At 36.3% G+C, this 13,975-nt stretch overlaps 2 protein-coding genes across 4 annotated transcripts in view; one reads left to right on the top strand and one right to left on the bottom strand.

Moving 5' to 3' along the window:
• Positions 1-9,448, bottom strand: part of il16 (interleukin 16) — a 47,462-nt gene extending 38,014 nt beyond the window's left edge. Inside the window, exons 1-3 of one of the 3 annotated variants that reach the window (XM_067445007.1) lie at positions 9,236-9,448; positions 3,777-4,171; positions 627-739 (exon numbers count right to left, since the gene is read on the bottom strand). In XM_067445007.1, the coding sequence (XP_067301108.1) occupies positions 627-739; positions 3,777-4,171; positions 9,236-9,248 (521 nt within the window). In that variant the 5' untranslated portion in view covers positions 9,249-9,448. Of the gene's footprint in view, positions 1-626; positions 740-3,776; positions 4,172-6,225; positions 6,323-9,235 lie in introns of those variants that run through there. The other 2 variants (XM_067445017.1, XM_067445014.1) reach the window with 2 other exon arrangements.
• The window catches only part of mesd (mesoderm development LRP chaperone), a 55,795-nt gene continuing 48,162 nt past the window's right edge, over positions 6,343-13,975 (top strand). Inside the window, exon 1 of the mRNA XM_067445041.1 lies at positions 6,343-6,499. Within this exon, the coding sequence (XP_067301142.1) occupies positions 6,488-6,499 (12 nt within the window). The 5' untranslated portion in view covers positions 6,343-6,487. The remainder of the gene's footprint in view (positions 6,500-13,975) is intronic.

The following is a 13,975-nucleotide window of genomic DNA, read 5'->3' as shown; positions in this document are numbered from 1 at the left end:
TGCTTATTAAAAGTTTTATCATACATATTATTCTAACGAATTATGATTTAATTTGATGGTTTCATTTAATAATTTCAATACATTATTATTAGTATTATTATTGAATTAATAATTTGTATTACTTTTAAATATTAAATATTATTTTGGTTATGTTTATTTGATTTAACACTTAATTAAGACATGTATGCATGCTTTATGGAGTTTGATTAAATGATGAACCCTTGTTAACTTTAAATGTAAATTTGTTGTAGATATTGTTTCTAAATAATTCCTAATATAAATATAATAAACCAAATATATATATGTATATATATATATATATGTGTATATATATATGTGTATATATATATATGTGTATATATATATATATATATATATATATATATATATATATATATATATATATATATATATATATATATATATATATATATATATATATATATAAATTGCATCTGGTTGCAAATCTTAAAAATATATTAATAAAAATTGCAAAAGGGCAAATCTTCCCCTCGGGGTCAGTGAAACTCTGAAATACTGGCCCATTTTGAAAAGCAGAAAGATCCTTATTGTTGAGGCCTGTGTTAGAACAACATATAAAACAGTCTAAATGAGCTGATTATTACCTGTGTAAATCCTGACCAACAGTACTGCTATTGTCGCTGGACTGAAGTTTGCTATCACCCACTTGTAGACCCTCCTCGCGTGTGGTGACACACATTCTCCAGAAACTGCTTTCCTGTTCCAGAGGAACCATCAGAACAGTAAGACAAGGGCACTACTATTCCTTCATATAAAAACTACTGTTAACAACCAAAAGAAAATCAACAGTTTGACGGCTGAAGTAAATGTGACCATAATAGCTGTGCTTTATTAGACCATGAACCACATCAGTGACCTTTACAGGGCCCCTCTATAAAGAGCTTCAACGTTTCATATAATTAACTAGATGAGTGTTAAAGAGAGCGGCCCGGGCCGTTTTACCAGGGCAAGTTCATATATGAACTACTAACATATATGGTCTCAGGAAACCAAAATGGCCATGGTAAAAATGGTCGTGCCTGTCATTTTTTTAACTAACTTTTAAAACAGTCCCTATTTTAGTAGTAGATTCATATAGGTTGGAATACCATAATACCATACTACTACTGCTGTGTAAAATTCCAGTGTGTGCATTTTCTGTTTGCTTGAAATACTCAGATGATCAGTTGTGAAATATAGTATCCAACAATGCAATATGGATGACTTGACTTTTCATTTTTAGTGTGATGAACAAATCAAAATTTGTCTGTGATGACGACATCTTCTTGAAATACGAAAGAGTGGGGGAAAACATAGGCAAATTCTGATCATGTCAAGTGAAGAGTATTGCATTGTGGGACAAAGAGTATCATCATTTATTATATTGCCAAAAAGTATTAGGACACCCCTCCAAATAATTGAATTCAGATGTTCCAATTACTTCCATGGCCACTGGTGTATAAAATCAAGCACTAGGCATCAGGGCCGGCCCCGCGGCATAGGTAGAAAAGGCAAATGCTAGGTGCGCCACTCATCCATAGGGAAATGGATCAAATTTGGGATTTTGTTTTCCATTGTATTACTTATACTATTTTATTAATATTCATTTGAAATATTACCAAATAAAGCAAAAAAATCTTCCCCTGTCCAGCGAATGTTTGAAGTGTGTCAGAAATAGAACCGGGATCGGTTTAACATTGGGAATTTGTTCTGTTGTTTCGCCTCTCAAGGCATCCAAAGTAGACAGAATTGCTTTAGTTTGAGGGTACTTAACACACTTAGCATGCAGACGCTTCTACAAACATTTGGGAAAGAATGGGTCACTCTCAGGAGCTCAGTGAATTCAAGTGTGGTCCATTTGTAAGTCCATTTGTGAAATTTCCTCACTAGTATATATTCAACGGTCAACTGTTAGTGGTATTATAACAAAGTGGAAGCAATTGAGAACAACAGCAACTCAGCCACAAAGTGGTAGGCCACGTAAAAAAGCGGGTTCAGCGCATGCTGAGGTGCACATGCGCAGAAATCCCCAACTTTCTGTAAAGTCAATAGCTGCAGACCTCCAAACTTTGTGTGGCCTTCATATTAGCTCAAGAACAGTGCGTAGAGAGCATTATTAAATAGGTTTTCATGGTCTTAATGCTTCAGCATACCAAGACATTTTGGACAATTTCACGCTCCCAACTTTGTGAGAACAGTTTGGGGATGGCCCCTTCCTGTTCCAACATGACTGTGGACCAGTGAACAAAGCAAGGTCCATAAAGACATGGATGAGTGAGATCCTGACCTAAACCCGATAGAACACCATTGGGATGAATTAGAGCGGAGACTGTGAGCCAGGCCTTCTCGTCCAACATCAGTGTCTGACCTTACAAATGCACTTCTAGAAGAATGGTCATTAATTCCCATAAACACACTCCTAAACCTTGTGAAAGCCTTCCAAGAAGAGTTGAAGCTGTTATAGCTGCAAAGGGTTGGCCAACTCCATATTAAATCCTTTGGATTAAGAATGGGATCTCATTAAAGTTCATGTGTATGTAAAGGCAGACGTCCCAAAACTTTTGGCAATATAGTTTATATTTTTTTTTAAGTTGGCTGTTCTTGTCCAGAATAAGTTGCAAAGCATATCTGCCTTTATGCCACGTCAAATTTCTGCCTATAGTATTCCAGTCTATCTCTTATTCATAAAGTCCCAGCAGTGCCATTACAAAGTAAATGTTGTTATAACACGTTTTATATGCTGTGCAAAGGTCACAGTGTTTTATCAGTATGTTATGCTTTAAGACTTCACAAGAATGTCCTATGTGAGCTGTATAATGTCCTATGTGCTGCGTTCTGTGTCTCTCTGTATCAAAACAAGCTCTCTTTTGTGCAGGAGTAATGAGTTGGGCAGAACCACAAAATCTCCCATCACACCAGCCATGTGATAATGATTCATTTTCAGTAGAGATCCCTCCGATCCCAAGGCAAGCCAGAATTAACATTGGAAAACTTTTGAAGAATACTCATGAAGAATACTCAATCATTCTCAGATATCATCATCATGAGACAGTCTCTAAAAGGTTTATAAGTGACACAGGCTTATTATATAAGATTATATAGTGCATGCTTACTGCAGTGAGATTATTGAGCAGTGCATTTCTATCCAATGCCTATTTGGTTTTTGTCAAGTCACATGTATTTATAAAGCGCTTTATACAAAACAGATTGTTTAAAAAATAAAAAATAAATAATAAAAAAACTGTGTTAACACTTTAGTGACCATCCGATAAACATATATTTAAATAAATATATTTAAATACATTTCCCTCAATACAAAATAATACAAATTGAGCTAAAAAAGGTTTTACTACTTATATTTCGTATGGCTGAATAATGCTCTTTCTAAAGTTACTTGGCCATTTGTTAGTTTTTAAAACAATATTTGCAATATTTGCATGGAAAAGAGAGAAAAAAACGTTATTAAAATGACTTAAGTCCTCTCTAAATCTGACAAAAGTTAAAGTTTTAAGTTTTAAACATGGATTAAAATAAGGCTGGGATAGACTTAAATACTTTCTTTACAATGGCAAGCATCATATAAACGTCCTAACAACAGTGAAATCCACTGAACACACTGTACTTCTGTCCCTCACAGCCTCATTTTCATTCCCGTCAAAAATGAAATATGCCGCTACCCTCATTAAGGTTTATTCTACCTGTAGTAGGAACCAATAGGAAAGCCCAGCTGCTGTGATGTCATCAGTAATGCATACCTTGATGGAGAAGGACCTCCTCATAGTCCTTTTGGGGCCATCTTGTTCCCTCTGAGATGTGTGGACACTGATGCTCCTCGTGATGTACTTTTCCGAACTTCCCATTGGCCCTTCAAGCGGGTCCCTGTGGTGCCTCTCATCCAGCCCAGCGTCCCAGGGCTCACAGTACCTCTCTTCTGGGCTGGACGCGTCCTCATTAGTGCTGGAGCTACAGATGATGAGCGACCGTGACAGGATGGCCAGTTTCTTGGAGCGCAGTCCCGGTTTGCCCCTCTCCATCCTCTTGGTTCTCCTCCTGTGATGCAGTTGCTGGTGGTGGGTGTTTCTCAGAGGCAGGATGGCCACAGAGGGAGGTTCTCTCCCAGGATGCATCATTGCTAATGGAGGGGGCCGCTCTGCAGACGAGAGCAATTAGAAAATTCAGTTAGGAGTCCGTTCTGCCATCCTCCTGTGCCCTAAGTGTTCTCAGAAATCATAGAGCTACAGACCAGATAAGAGCGCTTTTCTTCTCTACTCCATGATGGGAGAAAAAAAGAGAAAGTATTGCCCCATGACTGTGAGAGGGATTTTTTTTTTTACTGTATGCTTTCAAAATGAGGGAAATGTGCAAGTGAAATGGATTGCAGACTTAAAGGGATAGCTCACAAAAAACTCTGCCTTTGTTTTATTACCATATGCTATTATTTTTTCCATGACATGCAAAAGGCTGCATCATGCAACTCTTTTTTTTAGAGAACAGCTGTTTAAAGTGACAAAGGAATCATTATGAAGTCTCATAAAAGTTTTAATGTCCTTTTTGGAGTTTGACAGATATACTCACTATAAACTTTTGTAAAAGGGCATAAAGATACCTAAAAATCTTCCTTTTGAAAATGAAGGTTGGTTAGCAAATAACGACAGAAATTGTATTTTGAACATTTTAATTTCACTACATCTTCATTTCATTAAACGTTTTTCTATTCTTTTTAGAAAATTTAATCTGATTATGCAAATCAATTCAATTTAAATTTTTGTTTACTAATCACCAAAGATGACAAAAAAATGCAATAGCCTATAAAAAAACAATAAAAATTGTATGAAAGGTGCTAAGGAATTGATAAATATAAGATACAAATAAATAAATATATAACCTTTAATATTACATAGATATTTATCAAGACATTATGAAGAAGAAACACTGCAATATACGTATAATGGTCTTTGATTATACTGATTAAGGCAGTAGTTGACTGAAAAATAATTTTTGCTGTAATTAACGGTCTTTCCCCAGTAATATCTGCATGTGATCCGTATCTGAAATCCATCTATGCAACTCCCATTATACAAAGCCTTATCAGTAGAATAGTGAGGGGGTCTAGACCTACTGGTTTTGTTGTTTTCTTTCCTTACAGGCATGACGGGATCTGTCATGCATTATAAATGACCTCCTGCACATACATTACGAGTCATGTGAGATGAGCTCATATTCACGCTGACATGTGGGAATATACTGTGACTGCAAGCGTCTAAATCTCAATGAACTTTCTAGATAAAGCACTTGGTGAGAATGATGTCATAATCACTTGGTGGTGGTAGTAAGCTTTACTGTACCACAGACAGAAGATTGCATGTGCAAACTTTTATGATCTTTTAGATATTCATGTATGCGTTGTGAAGTCTCTTTGTCATAGGCCTATTGTCTGCATGAAGGTTGGGGGCTGTTGGGCATGGTCGGTCAGTAAACTTATTTGCTGTTGTTTGCTAATATTGCTCCTGTTTTTATTTACATCCCAGGCATACCTCATATTTTAAAATGAGAAGGACAGTAACAATAGATAATGTAAAACACATTTATGCAGTCTGAATTTTAGTTATATTATTCAATACTTTTACAATTGAGCAGTACCTGTATGACCTTATGCAATGGCATCTTACAATGTAATAAAGACACACTTTATGTTTATTTTTACCTTTTTATAAATTCATTTTTATATATATATTTAGTTGGAGATCGGGTTTAAGTTGTTCTACCATTATTTTAACCACTGGTATCTTACTTTGTCAATGTCTTAAAATGTGGTCTGTTTCTCTGACAAATCTATTTTCACTTTTATTGAGTTTTAAGGTGTGCTTTGCAGAACTTGTATGGAAACAAGCTGTGTAAAGGTTCTTTAAACTTTTGTTTGTATTACACAACATATTTAGGCCTATTGTGTATGGGAAGTAGCTACAAACTGAGATCGAGTACATTTTAATTTTGGGGTGAACATCCCTTTAACCATATTCTGAGACATTTAATCCATATCACTTTTACATGAATCACTTATATGGAAATACATTACCCTCAGTCTTGTTCAGATTGCTCATATGAGAATTAAAATATTCCCTCCCTTTCTAGAAACATTATGACCTCCACAACTGAAACTTTATGAGAGCAGCTCCCACTCTTGGCATTTAAACACTACATTACCCAGCAGCTCCATTGTTTTCTCTGGCACTGGTTATTCCCAACTTCAAATACTGACAAATGGCTCCAGCGTCCAGAAAGTGTTCTAACGTTGTGGTGCTGGTGAAGTTTGATAGGAATATTAGTCCACGGAGAGACCCTTGTCCAGGCCCGTTAGCAGCGTGGATCCTGGCGCATTGAACTGTGAGGCTTTCTGTTCCAAACCCTAGTGAGCAGCCTACACAGACAGCATTTAAAGACGTTTTCCTGATGTAAACTGAGAAGGATGTTCCTAAAGGTAGGTAGCTTGATTATTCTCAACCCGTTCTCACTACATTATCGAGAAGATAACTGGGCCAAAAGCGTACGACCGGCGCAGACTGAAATGCATTGCACTGAGTGGGAAAGTATACTGAAAAGTAAATATAGGCCTAACTTAAAAATATCCTGCCGCCTACGGCATTGGAATTTTATCGTCAGAACATTTACATCTGGGGTATTATTGTCAGTTTATTTTAATTACATTATGTAGATAGCTTATTTTTCTGAACCTAAACATTTCTCAATATAGAACTCTAAGCACATGCAGATAGCAAGTTAAAAATTGCAGTAGTAACAGTAGGCTAAATTAAGTGTAAGGTTTGCGAAAAAAAATACAAATATAAAAATATTATTTATCCCTTTTTTAATTAAAAATAACTAATTAAATGTGAAAGCATTATATACATCTTACTTAAAATAAACACAAGCATAGATGGACACATTTTAACCAGCAAAATGATCAAGATCTCGCTTTTTTTTATCAAAATAAATCAATGCCCTTCGTGTCAGAATGATGTGAAGAAGCTAAATGTAACAGGAGCTAAAGGTCGCTTTAAAAAAAAAAGTATGTATATTATACCTAATATTTGAATTAGTTCAAGGTATTATACAATACATCAGTTATACCCCATTGTGATAAAAAAAAAAAGAAAAACAGTTTGTTACTTGTCTTAAAGCAGTTTCTAACAAGTGGCTAATTAGACTACTGAGGTTGTTGAGAACATTAAGCATAATCACACAAACAGGTAAACTCATCTACTCATGAATCCTTATTGGACCTATCCAAATACACACACTTGCAGTCTTGGCCACTTGAGAACACATGCACGTGACAGGAAGTAAGTGTGCATGGCCGCCCCTGGATTGAAAAATCCCAAAGACGCAGTACACCTATGACACACACTAATCCACGCCATCTCCAATGATGCTTTGGATCAAGTACAAATACAAGTCAAAGTAAATTTAGAAATCACTACTTTCTTTTTTTATTTGCGTTTTCCTAACTGTCCCAAATTTTTCTGATTTGGGGTTATATATATATATAAAATTTTCTTAAATATTGAAAAATTTCTTTTTTTCAATATTTATTTATGCATTATTTGGCAGCAGAATGCTAACACCAACTATTTTGAAATTGTGATTTGTGAGTTGGGCATCTGCATTTGTAGAGGATTTCAGATAAGACTTATGTATAGACAGTAGAACAAGGCAGTATGTGTGCAGGGTCCTGCACAAGTTAATTCTGCTTTTCTTAATAGACATCTGGATGGATCACTGTAATGTACTGGCCTGGGTAAGCCTTGTGTTTGCCTGCTTTTAGACTGGAGCAAAAGTAGCATATCTGCCAACATGTGTTGCAATCTCTGAGATCAGCTCTCTGGCTGATAGTCCAGCACTTTGTTTAGATGTCTGGTACTTGTTTTAACTTTTGTCAACACTATAAAGCCTAGTATAAATGGATCCTTTGAAAGCATCAAAATTATGGTTTTAAAATTTGTGCTCGTGTTTGATTAGTTTTGAGCTATGCTGTTTGATTTATCTGCCAAAATATGTGTTTACAATGTGTATGTAACTACACCTAATGTTGTGCTAAACACTAGTTAAAAAGCTAAACTGACGTAAAACTGTAAAATGTAGGTTAAGTGGTTTAATGGCATATTCACTCTATTTGTATGTAATTTACAACAATATATTCCAACTGTGTGCAGAATCTAATTTTCAGTAATTTCAGTGGCACAGTATGAAATAGTTACCCAATTGAAATGTTGACTCAAACATTGATGTAATGGTGCAGAACCGTCATACTGTTTAGTTTGAAAACCTTCTAAAAAATTTTTTGAAAAGAAACTCTGGTTCATGACTGTGTGTGACAGAAATAGTATTTAACTAAATAAATGACCATGGAGACCTTTAGAAGATGCGTTTGTTCCTGTCCTCCCTGATGAACAGACAGCCTTTTATCAAACAGAACAAGAACAGAATAATGCACAAATCATAATGCTCTGTGTGTTTACATCCAGAGTGTTGCTATGTGGTTGCTAGGGCATTGCTTATTGGTTGCTAGGGTGCCTAATTATTGCAAACTATCTAGAGTGCAGATTTCCATCGATTCCTTTTCAGTTTACATGCTTCTCTGGTTTATTACCCCTCTCCCTTAAACACCTCTGTCATTGTTTATGAACATGTAAACAGTTCCGTCTTTAATCAAAAGCATTCGTCAAATTCTAGCAAGCAGAGCCTTTTCTAATCAAACCATTTCCATATTATGCAATGACTAAAAGCCGCCCAAGCAAACCCTGCATTCAATTATCCTGAGACACAACATTAAACTTTTTTGTAATGGCAATAAATTGTAGGTTAGTCTCAGAACTGCAATATGAATCAGCGCATGTTGTGCTTCCACTGATGCATTGGGCAGATTGCATGGTTTAGCTGGGAGCCCGTTGATGGATCTGTCTCCATCCGATCTAATTAAGGCAAACATTAGCGTCTGGAGTTCGGTACAGTATAAAACTCTGGGATACGCCACAGTTTCATGGCCCTATCTGCTGCGTGCAGTGTTTGCATGCGATGCGATCCTCTCCGCATGTGTTTGGTGGATGCCAGTCACATTGTGTGTTTGAGTCCTAACATCTGTTTCTGAGCTCTGAATCAGGTGTGGCTAAACGTCGCATGTAAGTTTCCATTGAAGAGGGATTAAACAAACACTCACCAAAGCTGAGCATTTTCGCTTCTTGCAGTGAAATGATCCCTGTGTTGCGAGTGTCGTCCTGCTAGCAGTTGTTTTGTAGAGTATTCCAGAGGGAAGACGCTGGTCAGCTCTGCATGATAAAAGTCGACCGCTGAACAAGTTCCCCCTCTATACTCAGAAATGTCTCTCTCGCTCTCCTCGCTCTCTCTCACTTCGAGTAGTGCCAGAGGCTGTCAGTGAGTTAAGAGGAGCATTTGTAACTGCCGCCTACCCTCCCATTTCCAGCGGCCAGCTGAACACAAGTGGCGTCTCATAGAACTGGCCACCAAATCACAACCCTCTTCCTGTCTGACAGTGTAGAAAGTGAGTGAGAGAGAGAGAGAGAGACTTTCTCCATCTAAAAGAGGCCTACTAATCAATGTGCAACCCTTTCTTTTACTGGCCACCAGAGATGCATGAGAAGATGATTGAATCAATGGATTCTAATATAATTTGTATATAATTGGGTTTATACTTGGATGACAAAGTAAAAAGATACATTTCTGTTAACATGTACTGGTCATTTCAATAAACCTGCATGCATTTCTTTCTTCCCTAGGACACAAAAGGAGAGGTTTTGTAGATGTCCATGCTGCTTTCTTGCATGATGTAAGGACAAAAACAACCTTAAATGGTTAGTTCACCCTAAAATGAAAACTACTCACCCTCATGTCATTCCAAACCCGTAAGACAATCATTCATCTTCGGAACACAAGTGAAGATATTTTTAATGAAATCTGAGATCTTTCTGTCCCTCCATTGACAGCCTACGCAACTTCATTAAAGCGGATGAAACCAGTGGTTTAACCTATGAAGCGACGCAAGTGCTCTTTGCAGGAAACACCGTTTCCATGGTACTGCAAGGTCCGATTTCAAAACGGTTTTCACAGGATGAATCTTGAGTTCGTAAGCTTTCGAATGATATCTAGTTTGTCAACATTAGATCAGGATAAATATATGAGAGATAATTGTTTTAAACATGCGGTGGCAAATGGGCCCACCGGTGGGCCAGTGACACTTAACAGGTTAAAGCCGCACTTGGCTACTTTTGCTCTCGGGGTCCCCCTACAGTTTGGAAAAAATAATGTCCTCAACTACTGTCATAAGATCTGTCATCCTACAACAGGGGATGCCATCGCGCGTGCATTTGTTGACATGACAACACTGATAGCCCTGAACTAGTGATGCGTGGATCGTCTCATAACCCGCGGACCCCGTATGTCTATTTAATGGTCGCGGGTGCGCGGCGGGTTGTAAAAATATATACAGTGGTGCGGTGCGGGCCAAATAACTTCATAAAAGTGGCGCCGCGGGTCGGTGCAGCGCTAACAGTTCCCCTGAACACTGCAGGAGGAGTTCGAGTTCTTCTGGCGTCGCGTGTGAAATGTCTTCATCCCAGCTAACGTTACAGTCAGTGGCATATGTTTCAGCTTGTCATATGAATATAATTTCATGGGTTTTATTTTTTCAAACGCCAAATAATCACGATGCTCACGTTTACAAGCCAGCGTCATTATAGTAGTCTATTGGTTACCGTTTTACAGAATCTATATGATACTTCAGTTCAATGTTTGAGTGGTAGCTCACCGTAACAAGCATGACAGCATCGGTCGGGCGCGCCTCCTTCAGCTCACGCCAACGAGCAAACGCTGGTCCAGTGTTGATCCTCGTCCTGCCTTTAATCCCATCACTTTTTCGTTTCCTCTTATTGCTTTCCTCCAACAAAACCTTTTCTTTCTTATTTGTGTCTGCTGCTTCGAACATGACTATATTATCCGACGAACAAAGTTGGGCTCACACGTCCGAATTTAAGGAAGTGTGGGTGTTGGTGGAAGTGACTTTTGTAGTTCTTTTTGTTCTCGGGTTACTACCCAAAACCCGAAGTTTAAAAGTACGATTAAAAACGATACAGACCCCATCAGGCTATGGCAGACGTGTCATTCAACCTATTGTAAGTCGATTTATCACCACAAGAGTCTTAAAAAATATATTATGAAGGTTGAAAAGTTACCTAGTGCTGCTTTAATGTATCCTTGCTGAATTAACGTATTCATTTCTTCAAAAAAAAAATATTAAGGATGCATTAAATTAATCAAAAGGTTGTTTTAAATACATTTATAAAGATATAAAAAAAACCGTATATTTTAATAAATGCTGTTATTTTGACGTTTCTATTTGAATCCTGAAAAAATGTTATCATTGTTTCCACAAAAACATAAAAGAGAACATTAAATGACAACATTCATTTGTTTTCATAATGTTTCATAATGTTTTCAACATTAAATGATTCATGAATATGACACTGAAGACTGAAGTAATGATGCTGAAAATTCAGCTTTGCATGACAGGAATACATTACATGTTCAAATATATTAAAATAGAAAACAGTTGTTCTAAATTTTAATAATACTTTACCATATAATTGTTCTACTGTATTTTTTTTATCTAATAAATGCAGCTTTGCTGAGCATAAGAGACTTCTTTCAAAACCATTAAAAAATCACGACACAAGATTTTTGAATGGTAGTGTATATGTGTTGTGTAAATGTTGTTAAAGTTTATGATGACATCGAAGCTAACTAACAGGCTTAAAGATGCATAAAACTCTTATCATGAATTCATTGCATCTGTGAGTGAGACTATGGTGGCAGCTTACAGTAATGCTATAAATACTATGACTGCTGCAGTTACTATGAGACCGTCCGTCACCCAGAGGAATATCTTATTGCCCTGAGGTTGCTCTTTAATAGCTCAGAAATCTTAATGGAGTTCTCTGTCATGTTTCATTTAAGTATCAGGTTTGTCTCATATGATTTCCTAAAATTCCTTATACTAGAGACTTAAAAATAAATGGGCTACATATTAATCAGTCGTTGAGAACATATGAGTATAGAGCTGTAAAATGAATCCAGCTCAGAACATTGCTTTTGGAAGAATTTGAAGCAAAATGTGTGAGTTCATATGCAAATTTCTGACTTGATTGCTGACTTTAGTGTCTTTACATATTTAAAGGAATACCCCACCTTTTTTATTTTTTATAAAGACTCATTTTACAAATCCCCTAGAGTTAAAAAGTTGATTTGACTGTTTTCTAATCCATTCAGCTGATCTCCGGGTCTGGCGGTAGAACTTTTAGCATAACTTAGCATAGATCATTGAATCTCATTAGACCGTTAGCATCTCACTCAAAAATTACCAAAGACTTATTTTTCCTATTTAAAACTTGACTCTTCTGTAGTTACATTGTGTACTAAGACTGGTGGAAAATGAAAAATTGCAATTTTCTAGACCAGTATGGCAATGATATTACGCAGCGCATGAAAATAGTCCCCAGCATGCTCTCTATGCATGCAAGCAGGTTGTCACGCTGGTTATGTTGACCATTAGCCTAACTAGAAGTTAGCCTATTTTCAGACACTGCATATCATCATTGCGCCGCTGCACCCATGGTACTGCAGCAAAGTTTCTTGATTATTACACTGTATATTTAAATAATAACACTGTAACAAGGACACCTTAAAATAACCAATATTTCTTCTGAAACTTAAAGATTATAGGCGACTTTTTATCAGGAGAAAAGGTGAGGTGAGAAGTCTCCATTTAATTTGTTTTCAACCATAAATATTAAATCTATTTTTGCTTATATTGTATAATTGTTGCTTTTGTGATTGGTCTTTTTTCTTACATCTATTTGCATCTTATTTTTATTTATTTTTCTCTCATATTTTAACCATATATACTTTTTTTGATTCTTGTGCACTGTTGGAAGACCAAAATATGCATAATGCAAAAAAAACCACACACACACACAAAAAAAAACAAGCTGCTTTTATTCCTTTGCTGATTTCGTTCTTTGCAAGCATTGTCTTTCAGGAATTACAAATTTACCAAATCAAATCTCATGCATGTTCCTTCAGTTTAGTTAGTTGCTGCGTGGTTTTAAAGGGACAGTTCACCCAAAAATGAAAATTTGATGTTTATCTGCTTACCCCCAGGGCATCCAAGATGTAGGTGTGTTTGTTTCTTCAGTAAAACACAAATTAAGAGTTTTAACTACAACTGTTGCACTGTGCAACTCATATAATGCATGTCAATGGGGTGTAATTCTATGTGAGTAAAAGAAACATGCACAAACAACTTCAAATTAAACCCTGCGGCTTGTGACGGCACATTGATGTCTTAAGATACAAAACGATCAGTTTGTGTGAGAAACCGAACAGTATTTATATAATTTTTTACCTCAAATACAACAACTCTATTCTTTCCGGTGAAATCACAAAACAAAATGTGCACAAACATGTCCCTGCTCTTAACCCCTTAAGTGTCACCCCCCTTTTTGAAAATATACATGAAAATTCACTATCCAAACTTACATGGTTGCAATTCAAGAATGCTTTGGAATATAGATATAATATTAAAATGAGTTTGGTCTCATTTTAAAGAAGACAGTCAGCAGAGTATTGCTCAAGTGAAATCACTTCAAAAAATTAAAGTATAAAAAAGTTATGGAAGTTTAAATGTGCTGTAAATCAAATATACTGTACTAGATACTTAATATTTAATATAAATATATATGTTACAAAATAATGTGTACTCTAAAATTACTATCAAATCAAAGCCATATGTCTAATCAATTTGTGTTCCAAATTTGAAGTTGATATCACAAAAATTGAAGTTCCCATTAGGTTTTGTTTAGGCGTTGTACCACAAATAGCCACCGGG

The sequence above is a fragment of the Pseudorasbora parva genome, chromosome 1 (assembly GCF_024679245.1).
Source record: "Pseudorasbora parva isolate DD20220531a chromosome 1, ASM2467924v1, whole genome shotgun sequence".
Lineage (NCBI taxonomy): Eukaryota > Metazoa > Chordata > Actinopteri > Cypriniformes > Gobionidae > Pseudorasbora > Pseudorasbora parva.
Note: the sequence above shows the minus strand (reverse complement) of the source record. Positions and strands in the feature narration are given on the sequence as shown.